This window comes from Rhinolophus sinicus, linkage group LG03 (assembly GCF_036562045.2).
Source record: "Rhinolophus sinicus isolate RSC01 linkage group LG03, ASM3656204v1, whole genome shotgun sequence".
NCBI lineage: Eukaryota > Metazoa > Chordata > Mammalia > Chiroptera > Rhinolophidae > Rhinolophus > Rhinolophus sinicus.
Window position 1 is genome coordinate 12,251,242 of NC_133753.1, and position 21,414 is coordinate 12,272,655.

General features: G+C 39.8%; 1 protein-coding gene across 2 annotated transcripts in view; it reads left to right on the top strand.

Annotated features, from left to right (window-relative positions):
• Positions 1-21,414, top strand: part of EFCAB11 (EF-hand calcium binding domain 11) — a 123,740-nt gene that overhangs the window by 48,558 nt on the left and 53,768 nt on the right. Inside the window, exon 6 of one of the 2 annotated variants that reach the window (XM_019744287.2) lies at positions 20,703-20,886. The exons of the other annotated variant lie outside the window; for it this stretch is intronic. Coding sequence (XP_019599846.2) covers positions 20,703-20,829 — 127 coding nt within the window. The 3' untranslated portion in view covers positions 20,830-20,886. Of the gene's footprint in view, positions 1-20,702; positions 20,887-21,414 lie in introns of those variants that run through there. 2 annotated transcript variants of the gene reach the window in all.

A 21,414-nucleotide genomic window follows, 5' to 3' on the forward strand; every position in this document is an offset into this window, starting at 1 on the left:
AAGGTAGTTTTGTTTTAGTGTCTTGTCCAGCATTTCTTTTTACCAGTGGGGAAATCGATCTGACAATCCAAAAACAGAAACTCACATGAATGATTAAATACTTTTTTTCTCAAATTTTTCTTTCTAAATTCTCTTTTCTAGATATTGATTTATTGAGCAGAACATTAGATTTATTAAGTGTTGGAAAACACTAACCACTCATTTGTAAGAGGTGTAGAAAATATAAAATTAATGATGAATTTCTAAAGTTTTGTGATTCTGGCATTTTCATTGTGCTGTATCTTCTCTTGCTATTTGAAGGATATGCCCACTTGCTGTTTTTCTCTTGAATATCATTTAAAGGTGTAAGCTAAATATTTGTTTTTCATGTGACATAAAAGCATATTATCAGAAAATAGTGATATAATTTCAATGAACATGCCATTAAATCTCAACTTTTTAAATTTCATCCATAATTTATGGGAAGAAACTATTCAATGTTTTCTGTTTTCATCAAGGTATTATATCTTAAAATCACTTTTCTTGAACTTGACTTCAAGATTTATTAAAATGCATTTTTACTATATTTATACCTAGTATAAAATACTTAACTATGTCTGAGTGTGTTGGTGGGTCCCCAAGGTTTGGTGATTTGCTGAAAGGACTCAGCATATAATTGTACTTAAAGCTCTAATTTGTCACAGTGAAAGGATATGAAGCAAAATTAGCAAAGGGAAAAGTACATGGGATGCAGTCCAGGGGAAATTGGGTGCAAGTTTCCAAGGACCCGCTCTCTGGGAAGTCACACAGGATATGCTTAATTCCTCCAACAAGTGTGACAACACCTGTGAACTGTTGCCAGCCACGGAAGCTCATTAGAGACTCAGCACCCAGGGATGGTCATCCTGTCATGTACCAAAATTCCAGACTCCCAGAAGAAAAGCAAGTGTGCAACATAAACCATATTTGTTGCACAGTCTTAGGCACAGTGATCCATTCTTATGAGTTGATGGGAAACTTCCAGAAATCCACGTTCCCAGATGCCAGCCAAGAGCCATCCTTGTAAGCAGGATAGTCAGGCCTGCTATGTGGACTCTTTTCCACACGTGGAATTATGGCTCAAGTTTTGAAAGCACTTACTGTGTGGCAAGTACTGTTCTTTATTTATTTCATCCTCACAACAACCATTTCACAGATGAAGAATTGAGGCACATAGAGATTAAGAATGTTTTCCAACGTTGCACAGCTAATAAATAGTAAATCAGAGTTCAAACTCAAGCTTCAGAATCTATGACTTATCAAATGCTTTACTGGTGTTTTTGTTTTCTTTTTTCCTTTTGTTTCTCCTCAGGGATGTTTCATACATTTATGTAAAACTGTGATGAAAAGAAATTGTCTTCATATAACTTCTTCTAATCTTTGATGTTGTTTCATGGCTCTTAATTTTCAAGTTTGGAAAATCATTCTAATTTTCCTACGCAAACCTTTCCTGATCTCATAGGCTTCTCTCAGCCTTTCAGTTTCTGGGTTAGAGGATCTGAATTGTTTATTTCCATCTGCCTACAGAAGGCTTGTCTGGTCTTGGACCACAGTTTAGTTTCGCTATTCCTTCTCTGCCTCCTTTTGGTCTCTTCTGAGATACAGCGATTAGAGCTGCAAACACAGATGGTATCCTCACTGCACTGTGGTTTATAAACAAAGCCAGGACAGCATTTCCTGTTTTATTTCCTGCCTTGTAATTGTCATCATGTGTTAGCCATGTTGTCTACCTCAGTGGGACCATGACTTAGGGAATGGTCTTTAAGTGCTTCTAGACGGCCATTGGGGTACAGGTGGTAAATCCTGTAGCTGGTAGAGCTTGCCTCTCTATTACTGTTCTTTAGATTGTTTTTCTGATTGAAATGAAGAGATGAACCATTTGCTATATTCATTATCAAGAAAACACATTATAGCTTCAAGAAAAGTTTGAGTATTAAGACATGTGCTGAAATCTGATACAGATGTTTAATGTCTTACTCTAATATTATCTTCCTGTTTGTAGTCACCTGTTTTGATCCCTGTCTAAGCTTGCTTGCTTTATTCCATTAACACCTGTTCCCAAGAATAGATTTACAGTCTGTTTTCTTTTCTAAATGGATGGTACATATGTTAGAAAAAGATTGATTTTTGCTAGTGTCATTCAGTAAATACCTTAAGGAGTCCTTGTTATTTTATTTGCAGTGTTATTTTGTTTCAGTATAATACCATAATACCACTTTTAGTTAAGTACCATAGAAGAAGACATGCTATATGACTGAGGTGTGATGCTTATTTAAATGTTCCTGAATAGGAAACACGTTATTTCTAGCTTTATGTTGTCAGAAAGAATTGTAAAACTTTCAAACTACTGTTGATGACACATGTCCTTGCATTTCTATCGGCTTAGATAGCTTCTGTCTAATTCATTATGCTTGTGGGTTCCTGAGCATCTAGTTGTTTGAGACATTTGCTACCTTCTATTCTGGGTCTTTGCATTTTTGGTTCCCTGTTTAAACATTGCATCATCAGAGAGGCCTTTCCTGCCCAAAGGGACTTCATCCTATCACCCCTCCCCCGACAGTAAATCTCTGCTACCCGGGTTTATGTCATTCATGCCACTTGCCAATCTCTGAGATGATCTTTTGTCTTTGTTTGTTTATTGCCTGTTTCTCACAGTTGACTCTAAAGCTCCATGAGAGAAGCGATGTTATCTGTTCCATCTTAATTACCTCTGGATGAACAGGTTAGCACAAAGCACATGGTCATTTAGTTCTTATTGACGGAATCAATGAATTAATTTATTAAAGACTGCCAGAAAAATAAGTTATGTATGTTAGCTATGACATTGGATCTTTAATGATTCAAATGTATCAGATTTTCTTTGGGTTTCTTCGAACTTAAAGAGGGTATCCAGAATGACATTGGGTTTAGGTTCCAATAACAAGCTAACTAAAAAGTTAATAATATGTATATTTAATCTCCAGGCTTGACTAATTTTTCTGATTCTTTGGGCTCTGAGAATTGTGTACCTGCCATAAATCATCAAATCTACAATAAACCAGGGCTCCTGCCAAATTTAAAGATAACAAATGCATACTTTTATCTTTTTGTGTCCACTGGAAATATTTTATACACAAAAAGTATAAATAGTAATATAATGTAACACTTGCATTTCAACTGCCTAGCTTTATCCATTCTTAACATCTGCCATAGTTACTTCAGATTTTTAAAGAAAGAAAATATTACCTGCAGAGTTGAAAACCCCTTTGCAGCCTCCCCGATTCCTGACCCTCTCTCTCTAGAGACAACCATGAGGATCTATAGTTTGTTATTTATCCATCTTGTGCATGTTTTAGTGTGACTGCTCAGATATTTATTCATAAATAATATGTTGCCTTGTTTTGCATGTTTTCAAATGTTATATACGTGTTACCATCTTGTCCATAACCAGGACCTTGATTTTTTTTTTTTCAAACTTAATAGTTTTTGAGATTCATTCATAGTGATACATGTAGCTCTTGCAGTTCATTCGTTTTCATTGCTATGTAAAATTTCATTGAAAGATAATGCTGCATATTATGTATCCCGTTGCCTGTGGATGGACATTTAAGTTGTTTTCAGTCATTCACTATTTCGGTTACTGCTGCAGTTTTCTTGTACCTTTCCGTTTGTATGTATGTGCAAGAATTTCTCGAGGGCAGTGCTTTCCAATCTTTTTCGCCTTATTGCACCCATAGACAATGAGGATATTTGTCAAGCACATTTAGGTAAATAGACAAGTTGCTTTTGGCTGAAAGTAAACTGCCTGCTTGCACAAGAGACTTTGGGGTTCAATTTCTTGACCCACCTATAAACCATCTGTGGCAAGAATTTTGGGAAGCCATGTTCAAGGGTAGTGGTCTTTGTATTTTCCTAAAAGGATTCTTAAAAACTGTGTACTTCCTTGTGCATTTTCAGCCTGATAGCTAAAACTTTTCAAAGTTAAGTTTAAATGGATGCAAAGCATATAATTTCCAGTGTATTACAAATATTGACATTTAAAAATAAAAGTTATATCACTTCCTAAATTTCCAGTAGAATCTAAATACCATTACTGATTTGATACTTAATCATTTTTCTTTCAAAAATATGTGAACAAGCATTTTAAATGATGTGAACAAATTCTTCTTTAACAATTTGAATTACATCCTTTCTTTTTGAACTCATATTTCTATTTTCTTCTTGACTAAGTTTTATCTTAATGTAATAGTTTTTTCATCTTTTTGGCTTTCACTGACAGTATTTTAAAATTAGTTTACTGAGGCATAATTTACGTATCGAGAATTCTCGGTTAATAGGTATACAGCCATATGAATTTTAGTTATACAGTGTGTAACTAGCACCACAAGCAACATATAAAATATTTCTATCCCTTTCAATTCCCTCTCTCTAATCCCAGGATCTTGCACCACTGATCTTATTTCCTCCCTTATATTGTTGCCTTTTCCAGAGTGTCATGTAAATGGAATCATGCAGTTTGTAATCTTTGATATTGGGTTTCTTTCACTTCGCATTATGCATTTGAAATTCATCCATGTTGTTGCATGTCTCAGTGGTTATTTCCTTCTAACTGCTGAGTTGTATTCTCTCATGTGGATGTACCATAGTTTATCTATTCACCAGCTGATGGACATTTGGGTTGTTTCTAGTTTGGGGCAATTGTGAATAATGCTGCTATAATCACTTGTGTTCGGGTTTTTGTTTGGATAGTTGTCTTCATTTCTTTGGGGATAATAAGTGTGATTTCTGGGTCACATGGTAAATGTATGTTTTAATTTTATAAGAAACTGGCAAACATTTTTTCTGAAGTGCCTGTACCATTTTGCATTCTCATTAGCAAAATATGAGACTGCCAGATGCTGCCCATTGTTGCTGGCACTTGGGGTATTGTTAATTTTTTTTGTTTTGTTTTTAGCCATTTCTAATAGGTGTATAATAAGCGGTATCTCACTGTGCTTTTAATTTGTACTTCCCTAATGACTGACTTAAATAATTGTCTCTTGTCCTTATTAGCCATCCATATCTCTTGTAATGAAGTATATGTTCAAATCTTTTGCCTGTATTTTTATTTTTTTTTTTTTTAAGTACTGAGTTGTAAGAGAGTTTTACACATTCCAGATACATATTCCAGGTTCCAGTCTGTGACTTTTACTTTCATTTTGTTTATACTTTCTTTTAGAGACAGAGTTTTTTATTTTGACAAAGTCCAATTTATCAGTTTTTTTATGATTCATGCTTTTTTAGTCTTAGAAATCTTTGCCTAATGCAAGTGTGGTGGTTAATTTTATGTGTGAACTTGGTTAGGTCACGGTACCCAGTTTTTTATCAAACACCAGTCTAGATATTGTTGTGAAGATATTTTTAAGGTGTGGTTGACATTTAAGTCAGGAGACTTTGAGTAAAGCAGAGGACCCTCCGTAATGTGGGTGGGCTTTGTCTGATTAGTTAAATGCCATAAGAAAGAAGAGTGAGGTCCCCTGAGGAGGAAGGAATTCTGCCACTAGACTGCCTTTCGACTTGAGAGACTGTAACACCAGCTCTTCCCTGGATTCTCTGGTACTTTGCATTAGTCCATTTGTCTACCCTGGGCCAATACCACACTCTCTTAATTATAGGACTTTATAATAAGTCTTGATATCTAGTAGTGTAAGTTCTAGAGCTTTATAATTTCTTCAGAATTTTCTTGACTGTTCTTAACTCATTGCATTTCCTTATAAATTTTTGAGTTTCGCATTTTTAACCACTATATTCTACTGCCCTATAAGTACTACTACTTTTCATTTTAGTGAAATAGCCAAGATTACCAAGCCAGCTAACTCAAAAGCCTGTACTCTTATCTACCTGCCTTGCAAAAACCATAGAGTTTATAGACAGACATACCTGGCACATTTTTATCATTTATTTTAAGTCATTAACATTTATTTTTTTCCATTTTATTATTTAGTTTCCATTCTCATTTTTTAACTTATTGTAAACCACCTTCAAAAGAGAAGAAAATGGGAATAAATTCTCAGTTTAGGATCAATTTGGAATATGGTAAGAACCTTTGAGTATGAGGTCAGTTAACATGAGTCCTTCATCTGGTTATGCAGTTCAGTGTTCAAGAGAAAGAAGTCACACAATAAATATTAAGAAAGCTATATTTGCGAAACCTAGAAGAAGTGGAAACTGAAAAATTATTAATAGACCAGATGTGAAAAGAGGGTATAGGAATACCAATGTGCATCCATACACGTCTGACTTTTCTGATAGAATAGCTGTGTTCCAGGGAGTTTACACATAATGAATCTTGGTGAAAATCCATCCTCCTAAAACTCTGTAACATCCCTGTGTTATAATAGGGGAAGAATCATCACGTTTCTCTTGTAATTAGAAAAAGCAAGACCGTGTAAGGTTATGGCCAGAGTGAGCAAGCTGAATATGAGGTAATCCTGACGCATAAACCCATCCGCATTCTATCTAGAAATCATTATCTCCAAGAACAGTGAGAGGAACAAGAGCCCATATGATCCCTGCAGTAGGCAAGTTAGCATACAAAGCAGATTTGGTGAAGGTACAGTGTGTTCTGTGTGTGCTTCAAAAATATTTATTCAGACACATAAATAAAATATGATTATGGTATATGTTTGTAAGTAATTGAGGTATTTGTTTTTTGGTTTTGACGCTTGGTTTTTTTGCTGGGACTTTTTTTGGGCAGCTTACCATAACTCAATACATGCATTGTAGCTCATTGAAAAATTGAACAAATTTCCGTTGAGTAAGTAATGTGGTTTTATAGGGTTATACCATAGTTAATATTATAGTCACTAAAGTAAATAAGTGAGATGAGGACGAGAGCAGTAACAGGTGTTGTGGTACTGAAAGAAGCCAACATCCAGAACAACAAAAGCGATAAAAGGAAAATAATAAGAAGTGACCTGAATTTCATAAAAGATGAGGTGTCTTTTGAATGCATTTAAATACAAATGAAAGAAGTAAGATAAGGAAAGTAGACTAAAAATAAAAATAGTCATATGATATGAGTCTGTCCACCAGAGCTTAACAGAAACAATGGAGAATAGAAAAAAATAAGGCTAAATATTGAATACAATAGCTATTAAATAACGATCAAAGGATAGGAAAATGGGGGAATGTGTTTTGGCAAAAGGAACAGTCAAAAAGAAAGCAGAAAATACAGTTTAGGTCAATTCAAATGAGGTGAAGGAATCGAGGAAGATAAAACCACGCAGACAACGTTCAAAGGTAATAATGTGTACCTAATGTTATGCACACTGCTTAGCAACAAGCAACTTTGTTTTAAAAAGGGATGAAAACGGAAGTACAAAAACCAATTACAGGAAGAGACACAGGTCTTGTAAAGTAGTTGAATACAAGGTGAAAATGAGAAAAGCCATGATGAAAAGTGAATTTAGACCTCAAAGAAGGTTAAGATAAATATTCACATTTGTTAATTGTCTCTTAGATCAATTTAAAAAAACAACACTTAGACACTGAGTTGTTAATAGTCATTATAATAACTGCCCAAAGTAGATATATTGATTGCTATCAAAAATGTACTTCATAGTCTGTATAAAGCTTTGAAAATGGATCTAGATATTCATGTTTTAATATTTTAAGAAAACATTTTAATTCAGTATGATAAAAACAAAGCTGTGAAAATAATTATTTTTAAAATATGATTTAGGAAGGCATTTGGCAATGATTTCCATCTTTCATTTTCTTATTTTGGATATAGATTGTTGCTTTGTACATATCTAACACTTTATTTAAAATGTTTGGACAGCAGGTAACATCCAACATGTTTGTAAAGTTCAAAAGTACTTTTATGTAAATAATAGCTTCTAAAGGCCAGTAGACACATTTAAAAATAAGCAAATAAATCGATTCATCCCATATTCAGGAGTGAAAATAGAACACATTTGCAATATATGAATTTAGATTTGACCTTGTAAACACTTGAAAATGTTGAAACCTTGAAAGCAATACAAACACCAAATACCACAGTTACCACAGGATTCATCTGGTAAAAGATTGCTGTCTCAAAATATTCTTTGGAACCATCTTTTATTGGAACCAAATTCTATTGCAAGCTAGAATTTTCCTTCTGTCTTGTGACATAGTAAAGTCCCCAAGTCTGTTTCCCCCACCCATGTAGTAAGGGATCAGTATTCCACAGTGTTTGAATGAAAGCACAAACTTAATTACAAGCATAGAAACAATTGAACCAAAAATGACAATCAGGCTCTTTTTATTACTGAGTTTTGGGGCCTGCATTACTCATGGTACAGAATAACAGTGCTTTCTGCCAATTAGAGCTCTTACTGGTCATTGTTTTGAGAGTGGTAAATTGGCTCTCAGAATAGTTACTCAGTGTCTTACTGTATGAAGGGGTACCTTTTGAGAGACTCTGTTTTTAAGATAGTATAATACTTAGAATTTGTTTGTGTTACGTGCCGTTGAGTCGGCTCTGAGTCCAGGCAAACCTATGAATGAGTGATGTGCACAATACCCCCTCCTCCGTGGCCCTAGAATTTACCCCCTGCCAAAGCTGGGTACTAGTCATTAAAGCAGCAGATCAAAACAAGTGCCACACCCTTTTCTAGATTAAAATACTATATCGTTAAGTCTGAGACACCATTGATTCCAGGGTACCATCATATTATGTGTCACCAATGAAAGAAAAAACTCTGCCCGTTAAACTATGACACGATGCTAAGACAGCAATGACTGTAAGATGCAGCAGAGATTTTAAATTGTGGGTAAGGCGTCCTGAGAATCAATGAAATAAGGTAACGTGCACCTTAAGCCCAAACAAACATTTCATAGCCACCTAGTTCTGAATTGTTTTCAGACTTCATATGTTAAATACTATCCTCACCCAGTTTGCTTTAGTTTGCCTTTTAAAACCCTTCTCACTGCATTTCCCTGGGTGTAATGACATTGCTCAAAAATGGCGTTGCTCATCTACCCAGCGAGTTGGTCTCTGGCCGTCTCAGTTGCACATCCCTCCCTGACCTGTCCCAGTCTCATGAGAGGGTGTGGACATCAGGCGTGGATACTCGCTGGGCTCGTTCTCGCCTTGTAAGCAGGACCTGGGCAGCAGGGCATCAAGACCTGGCTCTAGGGCATGATCTCGGCACAGCCATGGGAGGGCTTTCTTTCAGGACTGGCTGAGCTCCTAGGTGCCTGGCATGGTGTGGGTGCTCTAGGTTACAGTACTGATGTATTACTGCAGGCAGGACGCTTGCAGTCTGGTAGGAGAGTAAATGTGTAGAAAGGGACTAGAATTCACCTAACTTGAGCCATGGCAGACAGCTCTGTCGGGATAAAGTTCCTTTCCACTTCCGTCTTGATTCGCTGTTCCCCCCTTTTCCTGACCCTACTTACCCCTTAATGATATCAAATGAATATAATCGACCTCACGCTGCATAGAAGCCTATGAGGAGCTACCCAGTGAGCGTACTTTGAACAGGAATTTGCTGTACTCCAAAATCAGGCACTTGCAGATGGGGGTAAGAACAACTCCTTGTAAAGGATGATGTTTGATTTCGTCTTAGAGAGAGAACATACCAGAGAGGCCCAGCCCCCTCTGACCTTAGGAGATGACCGCTGCAGCCCCATCTGTCTCCCCCTCCTTCCTCCACCACCACCAGTAGCACCACTGCTACTGATAATAACAGAACCCAGAACCCACTCTGGACCCTGCATCACCTCCAACTCCAGTTCAGCCAAGCTTCTTGCAAGAGTAATCTTGCTATTTTCATTTACCCCCAATCTCTTCACTTCTCAACTCAGCATGGCTTTCACCTCTGACAGCGCTGCTGAATAATTTTGCTGAGTTCACCAACAATCTCTAATTGTCAAATTCAGTGGACGAGCTTCAGTCTCCAACCTCTTTTCAACATTCGACCCTGACGACCACTCCTTCCTGAAACACCCTTTTCCGCCGGTGTCTGTGACAGTACTCGTTCCGGGGTCTGGTCCTACCCATGACAGCCATTTCTTTCCATCTCCTTCAGTGGACAGCCCTCTGCCTGCGTGCCCGTTCCAACATTCTCTTCCCCAATATGCTTTCTCTGGGAGATTTCACTCACAGCAACTCCCAGTTCCGTGCCTTATCCCAGTCCTGTTTTCTGAATTTCACACCCAGGCCTTCATCTCCTACGTACCATCTCTGCGTGTCTCCGGTAACCCCTCAACCTCCACCTGTAGGAAATACTTGATATTATCTTTTACCTCTGAGCTGCTGCTATTTCTCTGTTTTCTTGGGTTACTTCTCTTGGTTCACGATATCTCCATCGACCAAGTCACCCCTACCACAATCCTCTAAGGCAACTTCTTTGCTGGACCACTTACGACCAACGGGTCGCCCAATGTTGTCTGCTCTGCCACCCAGGTCTGTCTCAGGTTTCCCTCCTCGCCACCCTTGATCCATGCTGTATGAGTTTGCCATAACTCGTAACAGACTGGGTGGCTTGAATGACAGAAATGTATTTTCTTAGAATTCTGGATGCAAGAAGTCTGAGAGCGAGGTGTCGGCGGGGCTGGCTTTTTCTGAGGCTTCTGTCCTTGGCTTGCAGAGGGCCCTGTGTCTTCTGGTCTTCTCTCTGTGTGTTTGTTCTAATTTTCTTATAAGGATACCAGTCATATTGGATTAGGGCCCACCCTAATGACCTCACTTCAACTTAGTTAACTCTTTAGAGACCTTGTCTCCAGATAAATTCACGTTCTGCAGTGCTAGGGGTTAGTACTTGAGCACATAAATTTTAAGGGGACACAATTCAGCCCACAACCTGCGCTTTCATCACCTCCTTACTAGCTAATCGTGTGTTCTCCTAATTTGTTTTCCTACTTTTAGTACAATCTCCATCCTACCGTACCCTCCATGCCACCGTCTGAAAGATTATTCTGATTTCAAAGATGAGCACACTCCTCTCCTGCTTAAAACTCTTTGATGGCTCCCAGTGACATTGCGTATAACATCCAGATTCCTTCAGATGGCACTTTTGTGATCTGCGTCAGCACCCGACTCTGCTCCAACCCTTCCGAAATATTTTAAGTTCCCTAAAGGTTTTAGACCTGCACCTCTGTGCCTTCCACACGCAGCATTTTGTGTCTGGAATTTTCTTAACACTACCTTCTTTTGTCTCATCAACCCTACGTCATGACTCAATGGAGGTAGCACATTCTGCGGGAAATCTCACCTCAGAATAGCCAGGAGGATATATGGCCAATCACAGGTAGTACACACTGAGGGAAATTGTCAACATGAAAAAGCGTCTCTTTCATATGGATGCAATAAAAGAGAATATGATAAAATGTAAATTACCTTACTTGTTAGACATTTCTCATTCTGTGGAGCCCCTGAAGCTTTCTTAAAGGACACATTAGAAAATTGCTATCTTCCTTTCGTCACTTCCTTAGCCATCAGCTCAGGGCGCAGCTCATCATATCTAATTGCGTCCTAACCCCTTCCTAAATTGGGAGCCCGTCCAAAGGCCTGAAGTCCCAAGCACTCACTCAGCAGTCTCTGTTCTCTAGCCCTGGACACACAGTAACAATTCAGCTTTCCCCCAGCTTTTCTGGAAAAAAAAAAAAAATGAGTGCAAATTGCAAAAAATGCAGCCCAAATTGTGAGCCGTCAGTACATTAGTAGCCACATGGGAAATCTGATGGAGTCAAGGAGAAAAGGTGTAAATTACAGGATGACAGAAAGGGGATGTCAGCCTGTTAGTACTGCAAGGAATGTGATGGATTTAAAGAAAAGGTACAAATGACGGGGTAATGTACAGAAGAGGTCAGTACATTAGGAACGTGGGAAAACTGACAATTTGAGAGCAAAAGGTGCAAATTGTAGGATAAAAGGAGGGGCTTAACTGTAAAGATGAGCTTCCATGAGACCGAGGAGGCTTGCCGGCCGGACAGACACTGGCTAGAACTTTCTGCATTTTTCTGGTTCTATCTCACAGCAGATCTTTATGTCTCTTAGAATTACTAAATCTCAAGCTCATATTACAGAGCAAAATGACTGTTCTCGTCTAACAGAGGAAAAACCTGAGTCAGAAAGATTCGCTTAAAACTTCTGAATGCCTGAACCTAGAAATCTCGTATTTGTCAACCCTGATAAATAAACACACACCTTTTGGGGAACCCTTTGCTGCACACAGACACACATTCCCTCTAAGAGGCTCTGTAAATAGGACTGTTATGTCTGGACTCCAGATAGAATTTAAAACAATTATACAATAAAAAATGTTTTTAATAAAAATTTTGAAGGCTAACAGAAGATGGGAGACTCTGGGGACTCAATGGACCCCTTTTGTTTCTGTATGCATTGTGAGTGAGGCACTGACCGCCCTTTGTTCCAGAATGTCTTTTCAAGGATATTTGTATAGTGAGCAGCCTTAGGAGACCATTAGTGTCTCCCTCTACAACAAAAGACAGGCACGCTTACCAACCATTTTAAAAGATCTGGGCTCCCTAAACTCAAGATTCCAGTGCTGTAATGCAACCCTTGTATGTGCAGGCATCTGTCTGAGCCCCTAGGGTAGGGGAAGTGGAGCTGATCCAAGGGTGCCGACCCTCATGTTACTTGCTGTGCCACCAGTAACGAAGTGCTTTGTCTGTGACCCAGTGGTCCTGGGTCTTCTGCCAGCATCCGTGAGGCTGTGTGGCATGCCACCTTGGTAACGTGCAAGGAGGCTGAATTCTCAGATTCTTCACAGTTTTACCAATGAGGATGGGTTGCTGACAGTGACGTGGCTTTCTGGAAGAAGGATAAGGAAATCATGGTCCCTAACAGGATTTGAAGGAAGTCAATGGGAATTAGTAACGAATACGTTGACTAAATTATGTGGTCAACCAGGCCATCGTAGTCCTCTGCTTTGTCACTTGTTAATGACGAAGAATTAGGGATGTAGTGGCCGTCGATGCCACACAGCATCGGGGGCATTGCACCTTTCCTCCTCACCTATGTGGCGGTCAGCCCCGAGTCCACTCTGTGGTGACGACCAGTGCAAACGTTCTTATTGGGTGGGCAGAAAGTTCTCGCTCCATTTCAGACAACAGCTATACAGACAGACACCCATCCTGAGTGAGAATGAAGGGAAATGTGTGACCGCTGTGGGTGCAAACCAGGAGAGTCCTTAGGACTTTGGCTGGTTCTCTTGGGAGAAGAGGAGCAGGGCAGGCACAGAATGTGTGTGAAGGAAGAATGGCAACAGCTGAGCCATCTTATGGCCCAGCCCCTCCTTCCCAAACTTCAGATCCATTTGGAGATAAAGTCTCAAAGTTTTTAGTGTTTAGCCAAACTAAACAATATACATTTAAAGGTTCATGTTTTGAAAATAATTATTTTGAAAAGGAAAGGAGTGATAAATTCAAAATTCACGAGTGATTTTGAGAGTGATTCCTTCTGAAGACGAGGCCCAGGGCGCAGCTCTGGAAGGAACACACAAGGAGGTGAAGTCATGTTGGTCACTTTCTAGTTCTTAAGCGGAGGGTGGGTTCACTAGTTCTGGTTTTACTATCGTGCTTCCTACTGTAGCCACTTGTTACATATAGTCTTTCTTTTGCATGTATCAACTATTACATAATAAATTTTTATGACCAGCTTTGGAAAATTTAGTTTAGAATTCCTGGAATTGCTATGAATTGTATAACATCTGTGTGATTCCTATGTGGATTTCAGTGGAGTAGAGGATAATGTTTTGTCTTAACCCTCCAGTATCCAACAGGAAAATGGTATACCTGCATACCTTCATGCAAGAAACCCTGGAGAGGTTCAGTGTTTGACCTTAGATAGTAGATATGTCATGAAATTATTGCAATTTAAGTGCTCTTGCATTTGCCTAAGCTAAGATTAATTAAAAATTATTTTAGCGTGACATCTTATTCTAGATAGTTCATTTTCTTCATTCCTAAAAACAGACTGTGAACACTTTCTATATTTATAATGCTGAGGGGACATTGCCCAGGTATTTGAGAAATTTGGGGAAATATTATATGTATTCTACCAACTTCACTGTCCGTGGGGTGGGGAAGCCCATTTTATTTCCCTTCCTAATTCCACCTTCTGTCGAGGGGGCGGGGGTAGAGGGAGAGAGAGAGAGACAGAGACAGAGACGGAGACAGAGGGAGAGAGAAGGATTCTTCAAACCTTTCTCAGGTAGCAAAACTCTAAGGAGAATTTTATGCTTTTCGTGTCCCCCAAGAATGACTGCTTGGCCCAAAACAATGCCCCTAGGAGGTCTCCAGCCCTTATCCCGGGTGGGAGGATAGCACACACCTTGGTCCGGCTGACCTTGAGAGTTCAGACACTAGATTCTTTGTCAAGTCGCCCTTAGGTTGTTTCATCCTGCTATCAGCTAAATTTGTTTTATCACCTACTGGAGACCAAACGTTTTCCATGCTTTGTTTCATTTACTCTTTACACCACCCCCAAGCTGGTTATCATCATCACCCCCATTTTGCATTGAAGCAGGGCGTAGAGAGAGGGGAATTAACTTTGCATGTTTTCCTCGTCAGAATTCAAACTTGTTTCTACAGATCCTAAAACTTGTGCTTTTAGCAATGCCGGGGCCTTGCCATTTCTACCCATTTGTTCTAACAAGACCATGTGAACGTATAGATTTTTCTTTAACTACTGGAAGTCAGAATGCTACAAGGTTGCAGCCATCAGAAGTCATGTCGTAAGGACAAGGGGACCAAGCTCTGTGGCCTCCTGGAGGGAGACTACATTGGCCGTTTTTGAGATCCTGTTACCCCCTAATGAATTGCATACTTTTCCTTCTCACCGAAACTGTAATTGTCAGTATCTGGGTGGTTAATGTTTTTGGATAAGCTGGATTTAAGATTTCTGAAGGGTGACGAGGAGGGAAGAAGCACATGAGAGATATTTTTGTTTTGCTGAATGTGGTTATAGTTCTTTACCATGCTGGAATGAGACCGAGTGCACATACATTTGTTTCTAAAAGACGGCAGGCAGGGTTTGAATCACGTTTTTGGTCTCTGGTATTCTTGTGAATGGTATGAATGTCATTTTTCTTCTGATTCATAATTGGTCTCTATGAGGGAAGTCAATGACTTAATGTGAAACAGGCTTCAGAGGAAGAGTTTGAAGTGTCTTTATCCTTAGCTTGCAAATATATCTTTATTCGGCTACAGAAAAAAAAAAAAAACAAATACATACTTGAATCTGACTTACAGAGCACTTAAAACAAGGAACTGCAGTATAAAGAGAGTAGGAGGGAGTCTGCCTCGGAGGTACCTCAGACATCATTGAAAGTAAGTGCTCAGTTCTCGAGAACCCAGGAAGAGAACCCCCGAGGTGCAGTGTCTCCAGAAGAGCATTTTACAGAAGACAGTTCACTGCTCAACTCTGTGGAGTACTTTTATGTTGATGAATACTTATGCAGGCCTTATTTTGGTGGGGCTTGATGTGAAATCAAAGTATCTTTCCTTGTGAGGACCACACCATCTCCTGGCTGTCATGGCTGAATGCATCATTTGAAATGTAGGCCACTCCAAATGACAAACTACATGAAGGTCTTAGAAGAGAATCAAAAAGAAACCTTTGTTTTCATTTAGTCCTTCTGGGTTTCTTCTCAGGGGCCAGGTTCTCTGATTCCGTGATCCGATTGCGCACTGTGGGTCCGTCACTCTAACAGGTATTTATTGCTCAGTTGTTATGGGCTTAGTTCAGCGTTTTCCCCTTTGGAAAAAACAGAGAAAGTATAGTCCCCAGCTAAGAGTAGATTGGTTTCCAGTGATTGGGAAAGTTGCATCTGGAACCTGGAATGCAATGCCCCGACAAGGTAGTAAAACAGTGCTTACTCTCCCAAAGCTAGCGCATCAGGCATTTTTAATCCTTAATGTGGTTGACTCACACCCTCATGCTTGTGGGTCCTGTTAGAGTTCAAATACAGCAAGAAAAGGAGGGGCAGGGAGACTTTGCCTAAAGACTCACCCTTTCTTCAGTGCGCTCCTGTCTCTTAGTTTCCCATGTCCATGTGTCTCACCAGCCGCTTCTTCCCCCTCTCGCCACTCCATCCAAACTCTCATTTCCTCAGTGTAGTTGACCTCAGGTAGGGGTCAGTGGGGAAGCATTTTGATTTAACTAATTCATAATACAGTATACATAACTGGCATTTGTATGAAAAGAAAATGCTTATTGAATGCTTATTAAATCAAACAAGTATAGATTATTCAGGGCAGAGAATACAGTGAAATAAGAGAAGTTATGCTGAGGGGGCAGGACGGTCACCATGGAGACAGGATAGCCCCATGTGGAGTTTGTTGCCTCGGGAGAGCTCTCCCGAAGCCAGTTCTGCTTTTCATCACTTTTTTCCTTTTGTGGCTTCTGAACTCGTTAGTTCTAGAAAAGTCCAAATGTGGACGTGGCGAGACAACTCCATTAATGGAGGTGAGGTTTGGGGACCCAGGGTTGGCTGAGGACATCAATGACCAGTTGTAGGTGTGAGTTATGCAAAAGCCAACTAGTAAATGGCATGGACACTGGCTAAGGAAGGAGATCGAGGAATCTCATGAAATAGAGAGCGGAAATCATGACATCATTAAGCAAATTCAGACCTTGTAAACTCCTGCCTTCATGCTTAGGTTCAGTCGAGTCAGGAAAGATTTAAGTAAACAATTACACTAAAACTAGATCATCACAAATCTCTCTATCTGCTTGTTAGAAACAAAGAATATCATGATTGATAACCAGAGCCCTGAGTGAGATGGGGGTCAGCTGACTTCTCTGAGGGAAAGACATTTTAGCGAAACCTGGAGATCAGGTCAGGTCAGCCAAATGAAGAGGGTGGGGAAGGCCAGGCCACGTGGAGAGTATTTGAGGCAGAATGCAGTGTGTGCAAAACCCAGGGAGCAAAGATTCTTGGTGCGTCTGAGGAGTTGCCAGTGAGGCTTGAAGAGGGAAAACCTGTGGGCCAGAGAAAGACACCACTCTGTCCCCCAGGTGTTGTAGGCCAGGTCAGGGGCTTGGAACCTTAAAGACTTGGGGCCTGACTTTAAGAATTTAAAGCAAAAGAGTGACAGGTTATACTGTGTAGCCCTGACTATATGCATAATTGGGGTTTAGAGGAGGGAAATCTATTAGTGAGGGCCCCTCAGATCTGAAGGTGGCATACAGGGGGCTGTTGTTGCTTCCTACGTGTAATTTGAAGGGTGCCCAGCAAGGCCCCTGCTCAAAAATATCTTTTCAGTCACCACTGAACCAGTGTCTAAAATCCTGTAATTGAAGAATTCATCTCTTCTAAAACTCAGATTCCCTCGCAACCAAGGCTTAGGCAAAATTATGCATACGAGGCCTGAGAATTAAGTTGGCGAACTTGTTGCAGTGATGTAGCTAACCATTTCTTGATATCAGAGGGATTATTCATTATGAATTTGTACCAACTGGACAAACAATTAACCAGGTTTACTATTTGGAAGTTCTGAAAAGGCTGCATGAAAAAGTTAGATGACCTGAACTTTTATCCAACAATTCATGGCTCTTGCATCACAAAATTGCACCAGCTCACACGGCACTGTCTGTGAGGGAGTTTTTAGCCAGGAAACAAATAACTATTGGAACACCCTCCCTACTCACCTGATCTGGCCCCCAATGACTTCTTTCTTTACCTGAAGATAAAGGAAATATTGAAAGCAACACATTTTGATGACATTCAGGGCAGAGAATACAGTAATACGACGGCAGCTCTGATGGCCATTCCAGAAAAAGAGTTCCAGAATTGCCTTTAAGGGTGGACTAGGTGCTGGCCTCAGTGCATAGCTTCCCAAGGGGATTACCTCAAAGGTGACCACGGTGATATTCAGCAATGAGGTATGTACTTTTTCTAGGATGAGTTCGCAAACTTAATTGACCTCATAAGTAACATTTAAAATATTTTCCAGACCTTCTTCCTCCATGCCTTTCTAAATTGCCTTTTCCCTTTCTACATGGTGTCTTTTCTCCCTTCAGATGCTCTAGCCTCAGTCTCTAAATCAACACCTGATTTCAAGAAAGACTCTGTCTGATATGTCTTATATGAACTTTATGATGTAATTTTGAATCGGTCTGTGAGATGTAACCATGATTGTAGCTCAGGTGCCTTACGTGATAAAGATTTGTTGCTGTCACAGTTGAGTGCTGGAGAGGTGGGGTCACGTTAGGTGTTACTCCTCAGCTCCGCATCTCTGGTAGGTTCTCTCCGCCTTACCCTCGCCCAGTGTCGCCTGTGATCTTGGCCGATGCCCATTATGGCTGCGACACTAACTGCAGCAGTTCTAGGCCTCATACCCACAAGGTCTAGGAGAGTTAGAGGTCTTGAGCTTCTCTCTGAGGTCGTGGGACACCCTTGAACCAATGACGAGGGCCAGGAATGTCTGCTAATCCAAGAACCAGTCACTGCGGGCAAGGGGGCGTGTCCTACTGATTGGCAGAGCACAGCCCCAGAACTGTGGGCGTGGGTGGGGTCCTTCTGTCTCAGATCAGGCGGATCCTGGATACTGGCAATGTGGGTGGGGTTGAGTGGGTTCTAGGGAAGCGCCAAACAACATAGGGGTATTTATATATTAAACCTAGGTCTACTTACAGAATGTTAAACAGATGTGGGCACCAGCAAGCAGGTAGGAAAGGAATTATTTTCAGAGTGGACAGTGGGGCCATATAAGGGTCCCTAAAACTTATGCTCCCCACACCAGCCTACCCCCCCACTCCACCCTCACACACGCACACACTCAGTCACTTATCTGTTGGTATAGCTCAGATTATCCACTGATTTTTGTCTCTGACACTCCTATGCCATAAACATTTGAACCTGGGAATCTGTGAAATTTAAATAGGCTAAGTGTGTAGGTATGTATGGGGGGTGGAACTAAAAAAAGATATAAATGGTATTTGCGTAGGACCATTACGCATTATTTAAAAAGATTTGTTGTTTCAAAAAATTTAAACAGTGTTCCTCGTTGGATGTATTAGAATAACTTTAGAATAGGTTTGGCAGGAGAGGAAGGAGATGCAAATAGAGGTTATTGATTAATTAGAATAAATGAATCTTCATTTTTTTTAATGGGAGTTGTTTCATTTATTACATTTTTTACTTGCCTAATTAATATAAGGCTATATTGAATTCTTCAGAAAACTTGCCAAATAAAGCAAAATATATAGCATTTAAAAACTTTAACCCCAGGTCCTTTCCTTTCAACCATCTATATTTTGTTAATATTCACATAAATATTAAAATCAGAATGAGCATATGTGTCCTCATCAACAAACATTTGTCATGGGCAAGGTGCTTCCTAGTTGCTGGGGATACAGAGAAATAGAAAGCACACTTCCTGTCCTCAGGGAACAAACAGCATATGATCTATTTGGGAAGAAAGGCAAAAACATGGAAAATAAATAGCTCACTCACTGCCTAGTTCCACCAGGTGAGATGAAACAAGGAAAGGGAACAATTATTGGGGTGGGAGGTGGGGGAAGGCCTGTGGGGGATGGGAGAGGCATAGATATTGGCAAGGAAGAGGAGAGGTCCCAGGCCGCCAAGTAAGTTTGCTTTTGCGGTTGCATTTCATTCTGTTTTTCCTAGAGTCGTTATTAGAGCATTTTGTTTAATTTCAAGATTTTCTTTGTTGTCCATTTCCTGTATAATTGTTAGGATTTAGTCATATGGATCACTTTCAACCATTCGTGTATTTCCAGCATTTCTGTAATGATTCGCTATTACTGTTTCAGAATTGTTTTGTGATATAATAATGGTGAAGAAAGTATTGCCAAAAGCAAACTAGAAAATAAAAGTATCAGCAGTTATATTTCTTACGAAATAAGTGTGGGGACAATTTCTTACTTGTAGTTGCTAAAAACTGTTCCATCTACGCAGTCACTATTTTGCAACATCTTAAAGTGTTTGGGGGGCCTGTTACTCACTGTGGTCTTCGCCTGACACATTCAGACATGAAAATTTCAGAAAACTGAGTCTGTGATCAAGTTGGCAGAGTTTTTCACCAGCTTTGTTTAAAATTGAGTTGTTGGATTATTCTTCATTTAATAAATTTAGGACTAAACCTAAAATTTTCCATTTAGTATTCTTTCATCCCTAGCAGTTATTTCCTGTCCTTTACTCTTCATTTCTTTCTAGAAAGCCTGTGAGCTCCCGTATTTGGCTGTGAATTCCTTTTGGACAGGGATCATTGAATCCTTGGAGCTTCGGACAGTACTCCATAAATGCTGAGCGAATGAATGAGAATAATAGTCCACATGTGATTAGAAGGAAGTAATGCAGAGGAAATTAAATACAAGTACATATGTGTGGTTTTCATTTTCACACATGATTTTGAAGAATCTGTCTTATGATAGCAACTTCCTGCCAGTTTTACCCTGCCAGGAGCTAACCTTGGTATGAAGGTTGTACGATTTATAAGCCTAGCAAAGAACTCTTGAAAGTCAGTTATTTTGTAAGACAGACCTGTTACCTGTGACATATTAACACATTTGACAATATGGACGCTCAAATTGTAAAAGATCTTTGGCTTCCTCTTCTGCATAATTAAGTTCTTCTTAAAACAGCTTACATATTATAGATTCCACACGTGGATTTCAGACTAATCAACACAACTAAAATTTGATCGTGATTACCAGCTTTTCAAAGTCTTCCTTCATTTCCCAGCAGGCAGCTTCCTGTCAGAATTCATTTCCCATTTGGAAAATATCTCTCTGACCCACGGTTTTTTGGACACAAGTCATCATTCACATATTTGAGTCTACCCGTTGTCGTAAATCCTGAGCTCCTCTGATGCCAGAAGACCCCTCTATATTCAGAGTGATAAGATCTGTCTAAAACATCGGAGGAGAGAAAACTAAGAATATTTAAAGATTTTTGAAAACATGCTTTCCGTGTGTATCTATGTTTTTACAGTTTAAGAAATTAAAGTAATAACTGTTACAGTTGGAGCAAGATGTGCTTTCTGTTTTCCCTCAATCTTTATATAATTAAAATTAAGATTTGGCAGAGCTGTGGCATAATTAAGTTCAATTTAGCAAACATTTATGGAGACCCTTTTGTTGGGCCCTCATTACCGGGATCGCTATAAGAACTGCCCTTTGGTTGCAGACAGCGAGTGTGAGAGACCATGATCCAGATGTGACTGCGAAGGGAATTAAAATTCACTGTGGAGGGGGGTTGATTGGGAAGGCATCACGCAAGAAACAATTTCTTGTTGGATGTTGGAGAAAGTACTAGATTTGACTTGCAAAGGGGCAAGTCGTTCCAGGTAAGGGGCATAAAGATTGGATTCAGCTGGGCATGTACTGATTCTTGGCAAGGAAGGGACATGGTGACAAAGGTTCTGGCTTCAGTCTGCAGGATGTACCAGAGAATG